At 41.4% G+C, this 17,763-nt stretch overlaps 4 protein-coding genes across 4 annotated transcripts; 1 reads left to right on the top strand and 3 right to left on the bottom strand.

Annotated features, from left to right (window-relative positions):
• Positions 1–20: 20 nt before the first annotated feature.
• LOC105901460 (apolipoprotein Eb-like) lies at positions 21–2,053 on the bottom strand. The gene is made up of 5 exons (XM_012828921.3): positions 1,888–2,053; positions 1,711–1,759; positions 1,437–1,593; positions 948–1,235; positions 21–623 (listed from the first exon to the last, which is right to left on the bottom strand). Exons 2-5 carry the CDS (start codon positions 1,751–1,753, stop codon positions 341–343), a joined length of 771 nt encoding a protein of 256 aa, XP_012684375.1. The 5' UTR covers positions 1,754–1,759; positions 1,888–2,053; the 3' UTR covers positions 21–340.
• A 1,284-nt stretch (positions 2,054–3,337) lies between these two features.
• LOC105901432 (apolipoprotein A-IV-like) lies at positions 3,338–5,262 on the bottom strand. The gene is made up of 3 exons (XM_012828889.2): positions 5,223–5,262; positions 4,763–4,919; positions 3,338–3,893 (listed from the first exon to the last, which is right to left on the bottom strand). Exons 1-3 carry the CDS (start codon positions 5,260–5,262, stop codon positions 3,338–3,340), a joined length of 753 nt encoding a protein of 250 aa, XP_012684343.1.
• A 1,779-nt stretch (positions 5,263–7,041) lies between these two features.
• On the bottom strand, positions 7,042–10,327 carry LOC105901458 (apolipoprotein A-IV-like). Its single transcript, XM_031586702.2, has 4 exons — positions 10,324–10,327; positions 9,994–10,053; positions 9,686–9,839; positions 7,042–9,445 (listed from the first exon to the last, which is right to left on the bottom strand). The coding sequence occupies exons 1-4, from the start codon at positions 10,325–10,327 to the stop codon at positions 8,866–8,868; spliced, it is 798 nt and encodes a 265-aa protein (XP_031442562.2). The 3' UTR covers positions 7,042–8,865.
• Positions 10,328–12,219: 1,892 nt separating this feature from the next.
• Positions 12,220–14,171, top strand: apoa4a (apolipoprotein A-IV a). Its single transcript, XM_012828922.3, has 4 exons — positions 12,220–12,308; positions 12,420–12,485; positions 12,591–12,741; positions 12,975–14,171. The coding sequence occupies exons 2-4, from the start codon at positions 12,446–12,448 to the stop codon at positions 13,552–13,554; spliced, it is 771 nt and encodes a 256-aa protein (XP_012684376.2). The 5' UTR covers positions 12,220–12,308; positions 12,420–12,445; the 3' UTR covers positions 13,555–14,171.
• The last annotated feature ends 3,592 nt before the right edge of the window (positions 14,172–17,763 follow it).

The following is a 17,763-nucleotide window of genomic DNA, read 5'->3' as shown; positions in this document are numbered from 1 at the left end:
ATAACAGTCAAGAGATGAGACTAGTTTAGTTTATAATTTATTGTTTTTGAGAAAACTTACATTCTCTCCCCCAGAAACTTTTCAGGGGTCTGGCTTAGTCACCGCACAGAATCGACACACCCAATTCACATGATGAATGACAGCAATTTGACAGGGCATGCTACACAACCACCAGGGAAAGCATATTTTTTTGATGGCCATAATGGTGTGAAATAACAAACCTCATCACATTCCACTATGTAAAAACAGTGCTTTTAACGAAAAAAGAATCACACAGACAGTGCCATTTCAGCTGATCTCCACCTCAGAATCAGCCAAAAGGGAAAACTCGATGAAGGTTCTATTCTTCCGTCATTATGGCCTTCAGTTGCACCTGGATATCCTCGGCGTAGGGCTGGAACCACACACGGAGCTCCTCCGCCTTGGCCTCCAGTGTGGTGCGCAGGTTCTCAGAGGTCTGCTCCATCTGCTGCTGGAGGACTTTGAGATTTTCTTTCGCTCCTTCTGTCTGGGTATTCAGCACTTTGCCCAGCTCACTCATGACAGGCTCCAGCCGCTTCTGCACACCCTCCACCCATGTGCCGGTGCGGGAGTTCAGCTCAGCAAAATAGGTGTCCATTTTGCTGGGAGGGGAAAAGACAGTAAGCATAACATTCGATTTTTAGAGGTCAATTGAACTTATTTCTGACGATACAACTGTTCATTGCTTTAGTAGGATTGAAAGTACATAATATTGTAAAGGCATGTGCACCTTGTTAGAAAGAAAGAAAGACAACAAAATGTATTAATCCAATGGGATATTAAATGGTGAACTCCATTCAATAAAATAATAAAACAGGTTAAAAGTGTCCAGTGAAAGGGAAACCCTCAGCTTTCTCACAGTTTGCTGAATCCACCACTGCAGCACAAAGCTATGGAGTCATTAAGTTCACTCGAAAACAGCGTACCTGCGGATCTCCTCGGAGTCTTTGCCCAGGCGTTTCTTCAGTTTGCGGACGTAGGTCTTCATCCTGCCCGACACATCATCAGCGTTCTGCTGTGCAAGGCTCTGCAGCTCGTCAGAGTACACCATGGCCTTGTCCTGGGCCTCGTTCAAGTGGACCTGGAGCTTATTGGCCAGCAGTGTCATGTCTTGACCCAGCTGAGCGGCCGTTTCCTCGGCAAAGGGACCCAGCTTGGTTTGGAGGTCATCTCGGTACATACTCAGGTCTGCCAAGATGGTCTTGGAGAGTGTGCTGGACACAGGAGGACACAAATTCACATACACACACACACACATATTGCGTTTACGTTTAGGATTTCATCAAGATGACTCAGTATAACAAATGCCATAACGTTTTCAGTACTGGAAATTAAGAAAGCTGTGTCCTATAGTAACATTTAACGTGAGATAGTGCTCCATGGACCACCACAGGAGCGCAGCAAGCTCAACTCACTCTAGTTCCTCGCGGATCTGAGAGCTCTCGATGGTCTTCTTCATCTCCTCTGCTTTGGTGTTCATGTCAGCCATGTACTTCCAGAAGCTGTCGACAGCCACCTCCCATGGCTCCTTATGCTGGTCCTGGACCAGGGACAGGGACCAGCCATGGCAGCCTGCAGGAGAACACACTCAGCTTAGGACCACAGGTGTCATATGAGCATTAGAAAAAGAATTGAGAGGAAGTTAAGCAAGTGAACTACTTCTGTCGTGCCGGGGATTTGAAATCTTACCTGAGAGGACTGTTAGAGCAACGAACACTGCTACAACCTGCATGGTGATCTAAGAAGAGATAGACACAGCTGACATGTAAATACACTTTATATTATACTAGAAATGATCATAATATCAAAAATATTAGGTTTAAAAATATTAGAAATACAAACAGGTTAACTGGCTTGGAGATGTACCTGTTCTGATGTCTTTGGCCGTGTGGTGCGCAGAGTGGACCAAGGCAAGAGGTATTTATAGCAAGCGAAATTGACGTGTATGTTTACAATGATCCTAGTACCAGTACGTGAAGTGGCAATCTCTGTCCGAAGGTCCTCATAAAAGATGCCCTGTTCCTTTTTTATTGCAGTGCAATCATTTCATTCCATTCCACGTCGCCTCAGATTGGTGCCAAAGGGGCATGGTGTCAATCGATTGAAGTTGACTTGGCAGAACTTTGTCCTTATGTGTCAGATGAAAATGGCATACATTTCTATCACATGAGCTGATGGTGTGATGTGCCCTCCATAACATATCCACAATTCCTCATTGTTTTGGAGAAAGAAATGTTCATGAGATGTGTTTAAATGCACATTAGGGCTAAGGACACATCAAGTAACTTGTTTAGATGTCATAGGCTACCACAACGAAATGTGTCTAGAAGACAAGGACATTAAAACGAAATTGAACCCCATCTCCACATTTTTTTCTTTTTCTTTTAAATTATCCCCTTATAAAATGTCAGTATAGATATGATTTTGTTATTGTCTCTGTCACTAACATACCCTACAGGCTGATATGAGCAGTGCTGCCGAGGGTTCAGAAGGACAAGGTTACAGTTTTACCTCTTTGGTCATAATGTCTAAGGAACATTATGCCTGTTATCACTATTTCCATCTGCCCTGGTACAGTGATAACATTCATGCCAGTCTTGTTGTTTGTTAGTCTGCCACTTATCTTAACCTTTTATTGATTATTAATGTTTTCTTGGCATTAGTTGTCCTCTTGTAGTGCAAACACAGTGGCATGTGTGTGTGTGTGTGTGTGTGTGTGTGTGTGTGTGTGTGTGTGTGTGTGTGTGTGTGTACGAGTCCTTATTAAATCAGCTGGTGGAAAGCCTTGGGATTTACATCTCAACAATGGTGAAGTGAATCTGTGTGTGATCAGACAATGCCCATTCCAGAATAGAAAACTACTTTTATCTTCATAAATAATTTACTTTAATATATTTTAACTTCATTCTGTTGAAGTGTAGACTATTCTTTCACCAAACTACAGATTTTATCTATATAATGTATACCCATTGTACTGTATGGTCTCCAGATTAAAGAGCTGACGCAGACTCTTTTTCAACACTAGAGGACGCCCCATATACTTATAGTTTCTCAGCAAAATGGCTGCATCATTGTGTAACAGGAGGGATTACAAGGCAGAATACATCAGGCATTCTGAGGCTAATTGGGTTCATAACAATGAGCAAAACCATGCAAACGTAGTGTTTTTTTATTCATCATTGTGATGTGTTTTTAAAAAGTAATACAGCACAAATCAAAGACAATTTTAATGACATAAGAGTTTATCTTGCAATTTGTATGACCAAACTGACATGGAGTGGAACCAATACTGCACCCCATTCAGAACCAGTCTAAATTAACTTCTTTTGGTGAGAGTCTCCCAGAAGGAAATAAATTCGTTCTTCAGGTCCTGGCCCAGCCCCACACCAAAGTTTACAAAGGTCTGCTCGATGTCCTGGCCTACTTTGCTCATCTGGCTTTTGAGGTTCTCCACTGCAGGCGCAGTGCTCTCCCTCAGCTCCTGCAGGTACTGGTCCATCTTCTGCTTCATTTCAATGGCCTCAGACTCCAGCTGGGCCTGCAGCTCCGTCACACTGTTCTCCAGGCCTCCCCTCAGCTCCTCGGCCGTCTGGACCATGGTGGCCCTCAGTGCCTCCGGCTGGAGCATCTGTCTGTGGGGCCTCACGTCACTCTTTAGCTCCTCCATCTGCCGATCCATCTCCAGCCTTAGCTCCTCTGTGTAGGGCTCCAGCAGAGCTCGCGCGGCACCCAGGTCCTGCTCCAGACGGGCTTTCAGCTGCTCAGCCTCCTGGGATAGCTTGGCCAGCAGGTCCTGAGTTAGAGGGGTCACCTGACTATGCAGAGTCTCGATGTATTGGTTGATTGCATCAACGGTATGAGACACCTTTGTGCTGGATAGAGGGAAAAACAGAGAGAGAAGGAGCGAGATAAAAAAAGATTTAAAAAAATCAATCTGTGTGTGACTAACAAAATGTGAGTTCAGATTATCCAGTAGTGTCAATAACAAATAACTATAGATGGTAGAGGAAACCAACATCGTGGCCAAGAACGGGTCAAAGCATTAGGGCATCACAAGCCTATCACAGTTTTCACTCAGCTACATGAAAGGCTGTACCACTCTGAGCAGGTCCTCTTCATACTGATACTATTAAAGTAGATGCAAAATTTCTATTGCATTTCATTTACCATATTTTATTGATATTGTCTTTGTTACTTATTGATAAGGAAATATGAAACTCTTTAATCAAGTATGAATGTATTAATCAAGTGCCTTGTATTAATAATTTCCTTGTATGAATCGTGTGCTTATGTAAGCAGGAACAGAGGTGATAAGAAGGGTTGAACTGTACTTGTTCAACCCTGTGTAAAACTGACATCCTTGCATCTCAGAAAGCGCAGTTGGGATGACACAAAGGGACTTTTAGTCGATCGTGGCTATTCTTGCTGACGTTAGAAACATTTATGGCGTCAGAGTTAGATAAAGAGTAGATAAATTCGATAAATCTTAAGTATATAAACCCTGTGCAATGTAAGTGAAATTGCTTCACTTTCATCCTTGTGCTGTGAGTGAGCCCGATTGCAATTGTTACTGAATAAATATACTGATCTACAGCTCCGGAGTCCTGAGATAACTTGAGTGTGAATTTTTACCTAACACTTATTCTGTATGTTAATAAAGATAGATTATAGAGGTAAACACCACTTACAGAGAGGAGCACCACTGGAATATAGAATGCAGGTCAGAATCATCTGGACTTACTTGATCTCTTGTCCGAGCTCCATCTGCCCAAGGTTCTGGAGCGCAGCCCCATTGGTGTTCACTGCTTTTGAGATGTAGTCCCAGAAATTATCTTTTTTGAGTTCCAAGTGTGTCTTGTACTGTTTCTTGTTCAATGCATCACTTTGGCAGTGGCACCCTAAGAAGGTCAGAGAGCCCTTATATTGAGTGAAGATCATATGCCATTTACACAAAGAAGTGAAGATGGGTTTAAGACAATTCTAGGTGTGAGACCATATGTTTTCAATAGAGCCGTTTTTTAATACAAGATGTAATAAGAAATCTTTGCAAATCTACCCTTATACAAGAAAATAATATATCAACAGATTGTTTTAAAGTACCTGTAGCTTTGAAACCCATCCACACAACATCCACACGGGTACAATTATATAATATGCAAAATGAAATAAATTCTTTAATGACCAAAGAATGCATTTCTTACCCACAAAAAGGGTTAAGGCCAGGAAAACCAACACGTTCATGGCTGCAACCTCTGTAAGGGGGGGTCCATAGTAAAGCAATCAGTGAAAAAAACAGTTTGCAATTCAGGGAAGTTAAAACAACTGCATTGATGTGCTTACCAGTATGGCGTTCTGTAGCTGTTGAGTGCAACAAGGGAATGAAGTTCTCTTTATAGGGAGCCTTGTGGCAGGCAAAGTCCAGACGTCTCCTCAGAAGATAGGAAGCCTATCTATACCAGTGTCTATACATCTGGTCAAATGTTCACTTTTGCGTAAGAGGAACGTATGTGTCGACAATGGTTTGAGGGTCAGTGATATTGATCTAAGAAACCAGTGACAAAAGGACACTTTTTTTTTGCAACAACTTGGGCATCTGAGCTCCAACGCATGAGAAAACTCCGTACAGACAACCAAAGAACTACTGTAGCATAGTAGCATAAGTTTCCATTGCATCAGTGGTAACTTTTAAAGGCCGTTTTCCTAAACCTTCTCTAGGGTTCATATGTCAGTGTTTTGGAGGTGGTGGTGGGGGGTGTAGGTGTTGTAGAGGTAATGAGGAAGGAGGTAAAGCTCACAATTTCAATACACAACTCAGGAAAAGCAAATCTAGCAGATTTGTTTAGATTTCCATGTATGAGGATTGGCTTGCACCCAGACACACAGTCCTCTCAAAGGTCCCTTCGTTGTGTTTGCTGGCCAACTCCCTTTGATTGAAATATTGATATTTCTGTTGGTCATTTGCTTTTTTTTAAGGGTGACTGGTGATATAATTAACTGATATAATGAAGCGGCATATGTTACTGCAGAGGAGAATATTAACAGCCAGTGTTATTATATTATATAGTGATATATATATATATCATAATTTCTACTGCAAAGCTCTCATGGATGTTATCAGGGAAGAAATAACATCCAATAGTGAACGTGTCACTAAAAAATAGTGGGTACCTTATAATAATGCACCCATGTTACAATTAGTGTGTAGCTTTCACAGAATAGCAAGATGTGGTCCTTTAAGAAGGGGATGCCTGAGGACTGTTGAAGAGAGGGACAACAGAGCCAGTTTGGAGAACTGCAACAACTGGAAAATAATCTCTATACATTTTTTTTACATACAAGTAGCCTACCATCAAAAGGGAACCAAGAAGGAAGGGAGAGGAGTTGTTTGTTTGTTTCCTGCAGGATTTCTTAAACCTACTCATGAGAGACTCATTAGTAGTGGTCTGTCAACCAGAGTTGGGCAAGTTAGTTAATAAAAGTAATCAGGTAAAGTTACTGATTATTTGCTCTAAATTTTAATCAGATTACTTTACTGATTACTCTCTCTTAAAAGTAATCGGATTACTGATTACTAATTACTTTCAGTTCCTAACTAAAAGGTAATTCCTTACATTGCAGCAGCTACAACTTCTCTGAATAATACTTTCAACAGCTGATCTGTTTCAGGACTGTCTGGAGTTAACAGAGGTCTAGTTACTTGTCTATGTATGTTATGGGGTAGTTTCTCCATGGTCAGTGTAGAAGGATCAATATTTATTTTATATTCTCAGTGCTTTCGGGTCTGAATCATTTGAATGGCAGAGCATCTGCTACTGGGTCATGATACAAATATTCCTGTATTCCATACCTCTTGCCTTAGTGAAAAATGGCACGCCCTGTTATGATTACCGGTACTTGATAGATTAGAACCCAAAAGCACAACAATCGAGACAGACAGTGGGTAGTGAAAGTTCAGTTTACTCGTTTTATCAGTCAGGTTCAAAACCGGGAGGTCAATCATATGATAAAACAAGTCCGAAAAGGGGCAGGCAGGGTATCCAGTATCCAATGGGCAGGCAAGCAGGGTCAAATCCGGGAGATCAATCAAACCAGGCAAACAAATCCGAAGAGGTTGACCAACAGGAGGAACAATTCAACACAGTCCGCCACGAGATGAGAGAGATGACCGTCCAGGTTAGCCTACTGACAGATAAGCTCCAGGTTTTCAGCTCCAACTCCAGGTTTCCTGGATTCCGCTCCAGGTTTTCAACTCCAACTCCAGTCCAGGTTCCCTGGATACCACTCCAGGTTTTCAGCTCCAACTCCAGTCCATGTTCCCTGGAACCCTGTCCAGGTTCTCATCTCCAACTCAAGTCCAGGTTCCCTGGATTCCGCTCCAGGTTTTCAGATCCAACTCCAGTCACTTGATACATGTAATGCTGGTGGCCAGTGAAAAGACTATTACCAGAATTACCATGGTTATTACCAGAGTGTCCTACAATTACATCATGGAGAGACATTGTAACAGAAATCTACAGAATGGAGCAGATTACAGCTCATGTTAACCAAAGAATGGAAACATTTCTTGAGCACTGGCAAAAGTGGTGCAACTATAAATGGCCTGACTGGATTTCTTTACTCTATTGAAAATTATTTCTCCCTGCTTTATTTATAGTTTTGTTACTATGGTATTGTTTTTGTTCGTTCATTTGTATGTTTGTTTGTTTGTTTGTTTTTCTTTTACTTCTCTTTCTCCTCATTTTTATACTTGAATAGTAAGAAAATAAGTATACTATTTGCCATATACATAGAATCTGAAAAATTAAAATATGTTTATGTGAAATTCTGAACACTAATAAAATATATATATATATAAAAAATAAAAAAAAGATTGGTATATTTATCATCTTCTGCCAGTGCCGTCATTAAAGACTCTCAACAAACCCTGCATCCAGTCATCTTATATCTTAAACCTCTCAGCAATCCCTGGCTTAACTCACTGCTACTCCTGACAAGCAAAGATATCAAAGATATTATAGTAAAATGATGACCCATGGTTTTGTGATGTGAAAAAAATACTTCTGACCGTGAAATGAATGAATTTTACCACAGTCAGATTGCCGGGGACAGGAGAACTTTATTTAATGAAATTTACATTGTCAATATAACAACACTAAAAATAAATACTCTCTGTTACAGTACCATTTATCATAGATGAATAGTGAACTGATGTTTATGGCACAGATACTCATACAATATATTTCAATAAACTATCATCAACCTCAACAGGAAACCTCTTCAGTTTCATCGAAACCACAGCATTTCAAAGCCTTACACAGTGAGATAAGTTGATTAGTTCGAAACAGTTTTCAAGCGTAAGTGAGAGAGCAATGGAGGCAGGGAGGTAAAGTTGGTCATGTTCCATTTTTCTGAGCCATCGAGTCTCTTAGAATAAACACAACCTCCACTGTTGGTCAGATGATCAGAATGATCAGAAAATGGTTACTGTTCTTACTGTTGGTTCTTGGTGAAGGAATCCCACAGTATGGTGAGCTGGGACTTCAGGTTCCACGACGTGATAGAGGAGGGTCAGGGGATCCAGATAAAAGCAAAGTGTACAAACTGTGAAAATACTTGTGGCGCACATACCGTTTAAATATATTTTGAAACTATTACGATCATCTTCACTGTCACTGTCATCTCAAATATAACAATCTCAAAGAAGTGATCATCAAGAGTAACATCTGGTTGGCAGAGGTCTGATAGGGATCGTCTTTAATGTTCAGCTGATGTTGAGCCAGTGAGTCTCTTAGGTTAGAATACATTTAACATCCGCTGGCAATGGTCAGATCTGCGACACTGTTCTTACTGGCGGTTCTTGGTGAAGGAATCCCACAATGTGGTGAGCTGGGTCTTCAGGTCCTGAGCTAAGGGATCCAGTTTTCCCTTCAGCTCCTCTGCGTAGGGAGCCAGATTCTGCTGGACCTCCTGGCGTTTCTGAGCCAGCTGCAGTTGGAAGCTGTGGGCCAGGGGAGCGATGTTCTTCTGGAAGTCCTGCAGATGCTGGTCCACTCTCTGTTTCAGCTGATCTGTGTGGGGGCCCAGCTGGGACTGCAGGTCAGTCAGGCTCTTCTCCAGGCTTACCTTCAGCTCTTCAGTCTTCTGCAGCAGCGTGGCCTTCAGGGCCTCTGAGTCCAGAGCCTCAGCGTAGGTGGTCACATCCCTCTTCAGACCCTCCACCCGCTGTTGGAGGTCCAGCCTCAGCTCCTCGGCGTAGGGCTCCAATTGGCTTTTCATGGCACTCAGGTCATTCTCCACATGGGCTTTCAGTTGCTCGGCCTCCTGGGATAGCTTGGCCAGCAGTTCCTGAGTCAAAGGGGTCACCTGACTACGAACAGCTACAGTGTACTGGTCAATGGCACCAGTACTTTCAGCAATCCTGGCACTGCAGGGACAGAAGAGGAGTTAAATATTAAATGCTGCAAAAAGAGAAAATTCAATATTAAGTAAGATAGATGTTTGGTGTTGATGGTTAACACACAAAACATGTGAAGCATAGCAAGTATGTGTAATAAAGTACACACTGTATTTAAAGTATGTACAATTGTAAATAATATCAGATGCAAGATCAGATGCTAAGATCAGATGCAAAATGTTAAATTGCATCCTTGATCATATCACTCACTTGAATTCCTGGCCCAGTTCAGACTGTTTGATCTTCTGTAAAGCATCCTCAGCAGTGAATGTTGCCTTGGCAACATAGTCCCAGAATGCATCTTTCACCATGTCCATATTGGGCAGTGGCTGGTCCTGCCACATAATGTTGGCATGGCAGCCTAGTGGAAAATGCAGGTGTCATAAGTGAAGTGGGTTAAAAGGAATGATTTGGAGAGAGAGGTTTCATGGGTTAGCAGGTTTAAATGTTAAGAGACGATATTTAAGAATCTCCCAAAATCTTACATTACTGGTTATGACTAATATTTTTTTTCTTACCAGTGAAAACAGCAAGTGTGAGAACCAAAAAGACCTTCATGACTCTTGTTTCACCTCTGGCTAAAACAACAACAACAACAATTATCATTTGCAAACTGAACTAATATGAACATACCACAATCGGTTAGAATACCAACATCAAATAAGAAATGAAAGGTGAATGGGATAGATCATTTTGTTATATCATACCTTGTTAGTCTGCTTGTCTGTTTGTCTCAGCTGGAGTTTATGAGTGTGTGTCTTGACTGACATTCAGGTCTGAATATATACCGACATTGATGCTGTGATGATGGAGACAAAGTCCATTGTGTTCTGCCCTGCTGTCGTTACCCATGATGACGCACCTCAATTATCCACGTCAGAATGCCCTCTGAATCACACAGACAGAACTCCCACTCACAACCTTTCATGCCACTGACTGTATAATCATTTTAGTCATGTATAGTGTATCAGAAAACACACTTATATGGTGATCATTTATAAAAGATTTTCCAGCCTGGCCAAAAACATGTTTATAATGAAATGTGTGTAACTTGTTCAAGATGGCCCTCAAATAACTTTTTTTTTAAGAAATATTAAAAAGGAAAGAGAGAAAGCACACAATCATTTGAGGTTTTATAAGGCAGTTTCATTCCTATTTAATAGCTGGATTATTACAGGAACATTAGGCCCCGTGTAAACGTAGCTAAAGGTCATAGTAGCACAACTAAGCCTATGGAAAATCCAGCATCTAAGTACATCTAATAGTAATTTGCGGTGTAACAGAGTGATAAACTGGAGAAACAAAAATTCTTGAAGTTGCTTGACTTGAGACACATTCTGATGTGTTTGTGTGATGTTGATGTTGATGATGTGTATGTCATGTGTGCACCACTCTTTATAGAGACAACTGAAGCTGCAGACAAGGTTTTCGTTCTAGTTTACTTGAATGCACAGTGATGTGACATAGGCCTTAACCCAATCCAACCTTGGACTTGAGGGACCTGAGACACATGTGGATATAATACTCAGAATGGGCATAGGGTGTATCTGTTGAGGGTAGCGTGTTCATGTCTTCCCCATTTATGCAGACCAGTTTATCAGTTAAACCCCTACTAGTACCAGTGCTAGGATCCACTACACTGATAGTGGGGGCTACTGCTCCTCCTTTGGTTAGGATCCTTCTTTAACCCTATCAGAAGGAGATGGACTACTTTCCGTATTTTCCATACTCTCAGCTTGTGCACCTCCTGACACATGTACCTCAATTCCAAGGCTTTGTCCGTTCAAATCACAACCGCACATCACACCAGATTAAGACAAAGCAGAAACAGTCTATCACAGCCACGGTGGCATATACGTTTTGTGATTCATACGTGGCGTGTCACATGTCCACGTCGACCAAAGTCAACACAGAAGTATTTGTATGACTGCTAGTTGCTGACTGTTATAGGTGACTGTACGTATTCTGAGCACATCAATGTACAGGAATGTCTGTTGTCAGCCTTCCCCTCTAGCCTACTGACCCTCTGACAATGAATGAAAGGCCTATACGAGTATGGACTTTTGTGTCTGTGATAAGCACAGACTGTGTAAATGACACAAGGGTTTAGTGTTGCTGATTCTTACGGATTCAGACAGAATCATATACAGCTTCTTTTAGCATGATTAACCAATTGCAAAAAAAAAATCCACAGTTTCCCAAAACTTAGACTGTAAAACTTTGGTTGTAAAAATCAAAACATCTGTAAGAACATCACTGTAAAGTCCATCCATTGAAGACAGTTTCTTCGCATTTGTGTGTCATTTTATCCCGCGTTCACCATGAGATTATAGTTGAGGGCAAAAATGCCAATATAGACAGATAACCTCAGACATATCTTTTTGAAAACAATTTGAAACACTCAAGCACTAAACCTTAGAGTGTTTTATTCTGTAAGCATGCAGTGGAGATATTGTCCCACATTACATACATTGTATATGAAAAGTTCCACTAATAGAATTCCATGCATTTTTGCAGGTCCTTCAGAGAAATTCATCTATGGTTGTTGTATTTCTCTGTTACCTGAATATTTCTCTATGACACCCATGTGTTCTGAGTGTCATTCTACCTGTGACGTGGAATGTGTGACGTGACTGATCGTGACAGAAGGGCACTGTGCTCTGCCTCTGATAATTCAGGAGTTTCACCACATGCAACGACAGAAGGGCACCCAACCGTGGACTTTGCATCCTTCATCATAGCACTCCAGGCATATATACAGGCCTGTCAGTTACTGGGCACTCACACCAGCTCACTCTAGGAAAGACACAAGGAAACAAGCTCACTGATACAGGTAAGAGACTAGATGCACTGGATGGTATGCTAATCCATAATATTTGTTTCATCTCAGTGCCATTGTGCATGATGTATTTATTTTACTAATGGACATAACATTTATTTTTAGTCAGTTTTAGAAGCTAAAAAGGAGTCATGAAGGCATTCCTGGTTCTTGTAGTTGCTGTTTTTTCTGGTAAGGTAGATTTTTCCTAAATTTCGGTTTAAGCATAAACAGCAACCTAAATCTGTATTAGTGAGCTTATCATGAGACATTAAATCCATCACTTATGTTCTACAGGTTGCCATGCCAATCTTATGTGGCAGGACCAGCCCATCTCCAATATGGACACGATGAAGAATGCATTCTGGGATTATGTTGCCAAGGCGACACTCACCACCGAGGAAGTCTTGCAGAAGATAAGGCAGTCAGAACTTGGCCAGGACATAAAGTGAGTAACACTTACCACATTTTCATGTCTGTTATCTCTTACTCTATATATACTTTAAATATCTCTTATTTTATTTTATATCAGCTGCAACTGCAGCTGTGTATTTTATTTGTCTTTTAATTACAAGTGAGGCTCCATGATTACATTCAGTCCAACCCAATAATCCAAGGTGAGCTTTAGAAAAACGATATAGTTTTTAAGATCTACATTAAATGCTGTGTCTTTCTCTGCAGTGCCAGGATTGCTGAAAGTACTGGTGCCATTGACCAGTACACTGTAGCTGTTCGTGGTCAGGTGACCCCTTTGACTCAGGACCTGCTGGCCAAGCTATCCCAGGAGGCCGAGCAACTGAAAGCCCATGTGGAGAAGGACCTGAGTGCCATGAAAAGCCAGCTGGAGCCCTACGCTGAGGAGCTGAGGCTGGACCTCCAACAGCGGGTGGAGGATCTGAAGAGGGATGTGATCACCTACGCTGAGGCTCTGGACTCAGAGGCCCTGAAGGCCACGCTGCTGCAGAAGACTGAAGAGCTGAAGGGAAGCCTGGAGAAGAGCCTGACTGACCTGCAGTCCCAGCTGGGCCCCCACACAGACCAGCTGAAACAGAGAGTGGACCAGCATCTGCAGGACTTCCAGAAGAACATCGCTCCCCTGGCCCACAGCTTCCAACTGCAGCTGGCTCAGAAGAGCCAGGAGGTCCAGCAGAATCTGGCTCCCTACGCAGAGGAGCTGAAGGGAAAACTGGATCCCTTAGCTCAGGACCTGAAGACCCAGCTCACCACATTGTGGGATTCCTTCACCAAGAACCGCCAGTAAGAACAGTGTCCCAGATCTGACCATTGCCAGCAGATATTTATTTTATTCTAACCTAAGAGACTCACTGGCTCAACATCAGCTGAACATTAAAGACGATCCCTATCAGACCTCTGCCAACCAGATGTTACTCTTGATGATCACTCTTTGAGATTGTTATACTAGAGATGACAGTGACAGAGAAGAGGATGGTAATAGTTTCAAAATATATTTAAACAATACGTGTGCCACAAGAATTGTCACAGTTTAAGTCAGATCGTACACCTTGGTCGACACTCCTCTACCACGCCCAATCGCTATGACGTCTTCATTTGAAACTAAAATTTCAGTTGACATGGATTCACTGTGACCTTCCCTCAACGTCAGCATCAAATTAGCTCCCATTTAAAATATGGATGTGAATACTCTGTATTTGATGTCGAAATGTCAGATACAGAAGGAATAATATTAAGATGAAGTTTGATGACGCGTAATGGCTCCACTCTACTCGCGTTAGCTTCAGGCACTGAAAATATTAAGCCTTCCCGGTTGACTCTTTTTGTTGTATTTATTTATTAAATTGTCATATAGGCTTCAAATGTTTCATTTTAAAAGAATGACAAAATAAATGATTTCATTTGCATTGTTGTTTGTATTTTAATTTAATGAGGTTGTGTATTTTTTATCAAATCAAATCAAACATTGAAAGCATTCCATACCAGGAGTTAATACAATGAGCTTCACAGAAGGAAATGGAGCGGGGGGGTTACAAACACTTGTATGAGACACAGATTTTCCAGAGAGATGAAAAAAACATATCATGTAAGTGCAAACATATAACAAAGCACGCACATACACATGTACAGCAGACCCACTTCAACCCACTGAGAACAGATAAATATTACACAGAATGATAGGCGAGATTAAAGAGGTATGTCTTAAGTGTACGTGTCACATTTCAGTCTGGGGAATTATCATTGTTTATTGATGTGTGTAATCATGTGGTTGTTGTATGATTGTGTGTTGTGCTGTAACCAGTGTGCAGGGGGGAACGTTGTGGCAATTATTGTGGACTAATGAACTGATGGACTAATGGCCACGAAGTGTTGATTATATTATTGGACACTAGACGGAGGAATCTCTTTTATACAGGGTAACTGAAAGGAACAGAGCGATTTCCCCGGTGACGCTGGAGTGATGACGCGATCCAGCAGCGACACGCCGGACAACAACAACAACAACAACAACAACAACCACAACAACCACAACAACAACAACCACAACCACCATCACCTGCCAGCCGGCCGGCGTGTGGGGAGAGATGCATGTTAACATGCCAGCTAAAGGGAAGTGGTTCATCAAAACCAAAAGTGTTCATCATCCGGCAGCGCACCCGCTTAGCGGGGCAGGCATGAACTGGGTGAGCCCCTCTTATTGGGTTTCACTTGCTGAGGAGGTAAGTGCAGCCTAACGCAACGAGCGGCTGTTTAGACTAGCGTGGGAGCGAACTTTAATAGTAGTGTAGCTTGCTGTGGGTGTGTGTGTGTGAGCCATCTGTGCACGGACATTTATTATGAGTATATTCACGTGTGAATTGTAACGCCAGTGTTTTGCCTAGCTGGGAATGATATTGGGGCTTTACTGTGAGTGGAGTTTTGGTTCCAATGTATTGCATGTATTATGTCTAATCGGCCTCTCTGCAATAAGTTGTACTCCTCCCCCTTGGTGGTGCCTGACTGTGGCTATTATAGCTAGCCACTTTATCCTGTGTGATTGGGGTGGGTTACGTGGCAATAGGCTGGGCCTAAAACTATGTACTGTATTTTGCCCAGGGACTGTGTGCTTCCAAGTGTGTGTGTGTGTGTGTGTGTGGCTGCCGGCCCTCTACAATAAAACTTAACTTAATTCATGTCTGGTGTTGTGTGTCTCAGAGGGGTCTGAACCAAGATAAACATTAGGTCGCTGTGACGACAAACGCTTAAAGGATTCAGCCATTCTTAGGTCTTCTGGCAGAGTTTTCCAAAGACTGGGAGCCTAGAATCTAAAAGTTTTCTCTCCATGTCCCTATTCTTGGCCTTTTGAACCATTAAGTGTTCAGTGCCAGAAGACCTCAGGGATCTACTGGTTGTGTACCATGAGAGTACATCTGACAGATATGCAGGTGCATGACTATGGAGTGATTTATAGACTAGTAAAAGAATCTTGAAATCTATTCTGAAACTAACAGGTAAGTGCAGTGATTTTAAGACTGGTGTGATGTGCGGCCTCTGTCTTGTTTTAGTGAGGACTCGTGCAGCTGCATTCTGTATTATTTGTAATTGACTAATGGCTTTTTTTTTTGGGATACCAGCCTGCTCGTGATCAAATTCTCTCTCCCTTGCTCAGCAACTTTGGACTTAAATCCTATTGATTTTGGCCACAAATATGTTTTCAAATTGGATCTGTTTGTGGAATAGTTTGTGGAATCTGTTTGTGCTAATCTATTGTATTATATATTTAATGTAACGTGTTTACTGACATTTGATATAATGTGGTGTTTATGGAAGTGTTTTTGACACTTCACACTGCATCTTTTTTGTAATCCACGACATATCTTTTGTAATCCATCATACATGTATGAAACCATAAAAGATGATTATATAATCCATCAAATCTACAATGATGCCTGAATGTAAATGTTTATGTTGGGATTAACGATGAGCTGCAAATGTAAAGTTGTTATAGCATATTACATGCCTTACTAAGATTACTTTTTGGTTGCGACATAGTATTGTGTTATTTCTGAGAACGTATCGTCCTCTTGTCATTCCACCGTCTTGTTGTGAAATGTTTTGGATCAATACATTGTGAGTTTATCATCTACAGACCTATTGATCTAAAGGGGCCAATTGTGAAGGACTTTAGCCATAGGAAAATGCATGAATAGAGAGGTTTTTTTACTTAGAACTTCAGAAGCACTCTGCAACATCACACAGGGGAAGAACCACAGACCTGCGTTTTCGTACATTATATTTGTGTATTATACGTTTATTCACATCTTTGTCTTTCATCCACCATCATAACCAGCCATGAGGGCATCGTTGATATTTCTATTTGTGATACTGATGGGTGGTGAGTAGTCTTTAATTACTAGTTTAGATTCTACCAGTCACTAACAGCCCTATATCCTTACTTAATTAGTTCTTACAATTCACAGTTCTACAGAATTGGCTTTTTGGACAGGACATTTCATCTGTGCTTTGCAAAACACAATGAGACCTTAAGACACAATGCGCATACACACAAAAAAAAGACCTAGTTCAGTTTTGCATCCAACAATTCCTTTCCATTCCGGCTAGTATAGTTACTGACGCTATACCAGATACCGCATTATTACAATATTCCAAATGAATTCCTCTACAAATGAAAATGATAAATTAACTTACATTCCCTATGATGATAATCCTTTGTAATTATTTTCTTAAAGACCAAAGTCAATGCCAAAGTGGGGATTATGAAATTGAATACGAACATGAACCGGGTCCAGACATCCTGGGACTGATCAAACAGACTGCACTGGGCAAGGAAATCAGGTGAGGATTACACCAGAAAGTGATTGTGTCTGTGGCTAAGAACACTGTGGCAAGTTTCAGTCCTACTTTATATTTAAGTAATATAATCCGTACATTTCATTCAAATTATTACATATTACAACACCCAGTGGGCTACATCTTAACAAGTAGAGACTTGCGGGGATTTGGACACTTGTGTCTACCAAGGCACATTAAATGATCATCCTGTGAAATAAGATTTAAACCAACTGTATACTTTGCCCAAGATGCCCAGATGAGACAGTGTAGACATGAAAATTGTGTGATTTACCGAAGACTGTCAGAGACTGCTGAAAAGTCTAGCAATAGAAGAACTGTTGACTGAGTGGAAGCTCTTCAGTCACTGACAATAGAGCAGTGTCTGTAGAATGATCACTCTCAAAATCAGCCTGGTTAGGGTCCAGTGGTTTATTCTGAGTGGAAATCAGAAACATGCTTAAAAACAACCTGTTGAAGAATCTTTGATGAAAAAGAGTAATTCCACATCGGACAGGTTAAGTGAAACTACCTTAAGTAATGAGGTAACCCAAGCCTGTTTGAATGCCAGGCAAGTTTACTGAACTGAGCGAAGCATTACCTGTATGCTTGATAGTGGGTAAAACTGTAGGCGAGACAGGTTGGAGGGGTGTGGTGGGAATAGGGT

The sequence above is a fragment of the Clupea harengus genome, chromosome 19, assembly GCF_900700415.2.
Source record: "Clupea harengus chromosome 19, Ch_v2.0.2, whole genome shotgun sequence".
NCBI lineage: Eukaryota > Metazoa > Chordata > Actinopteri > Clupeiformes > Clupeidae > Clupea > Clupea harengus.
Note: the sequence above shows the minus strand (reverse complement) of the source record. Positions and strands in the feature narration are given on the sequence as shown.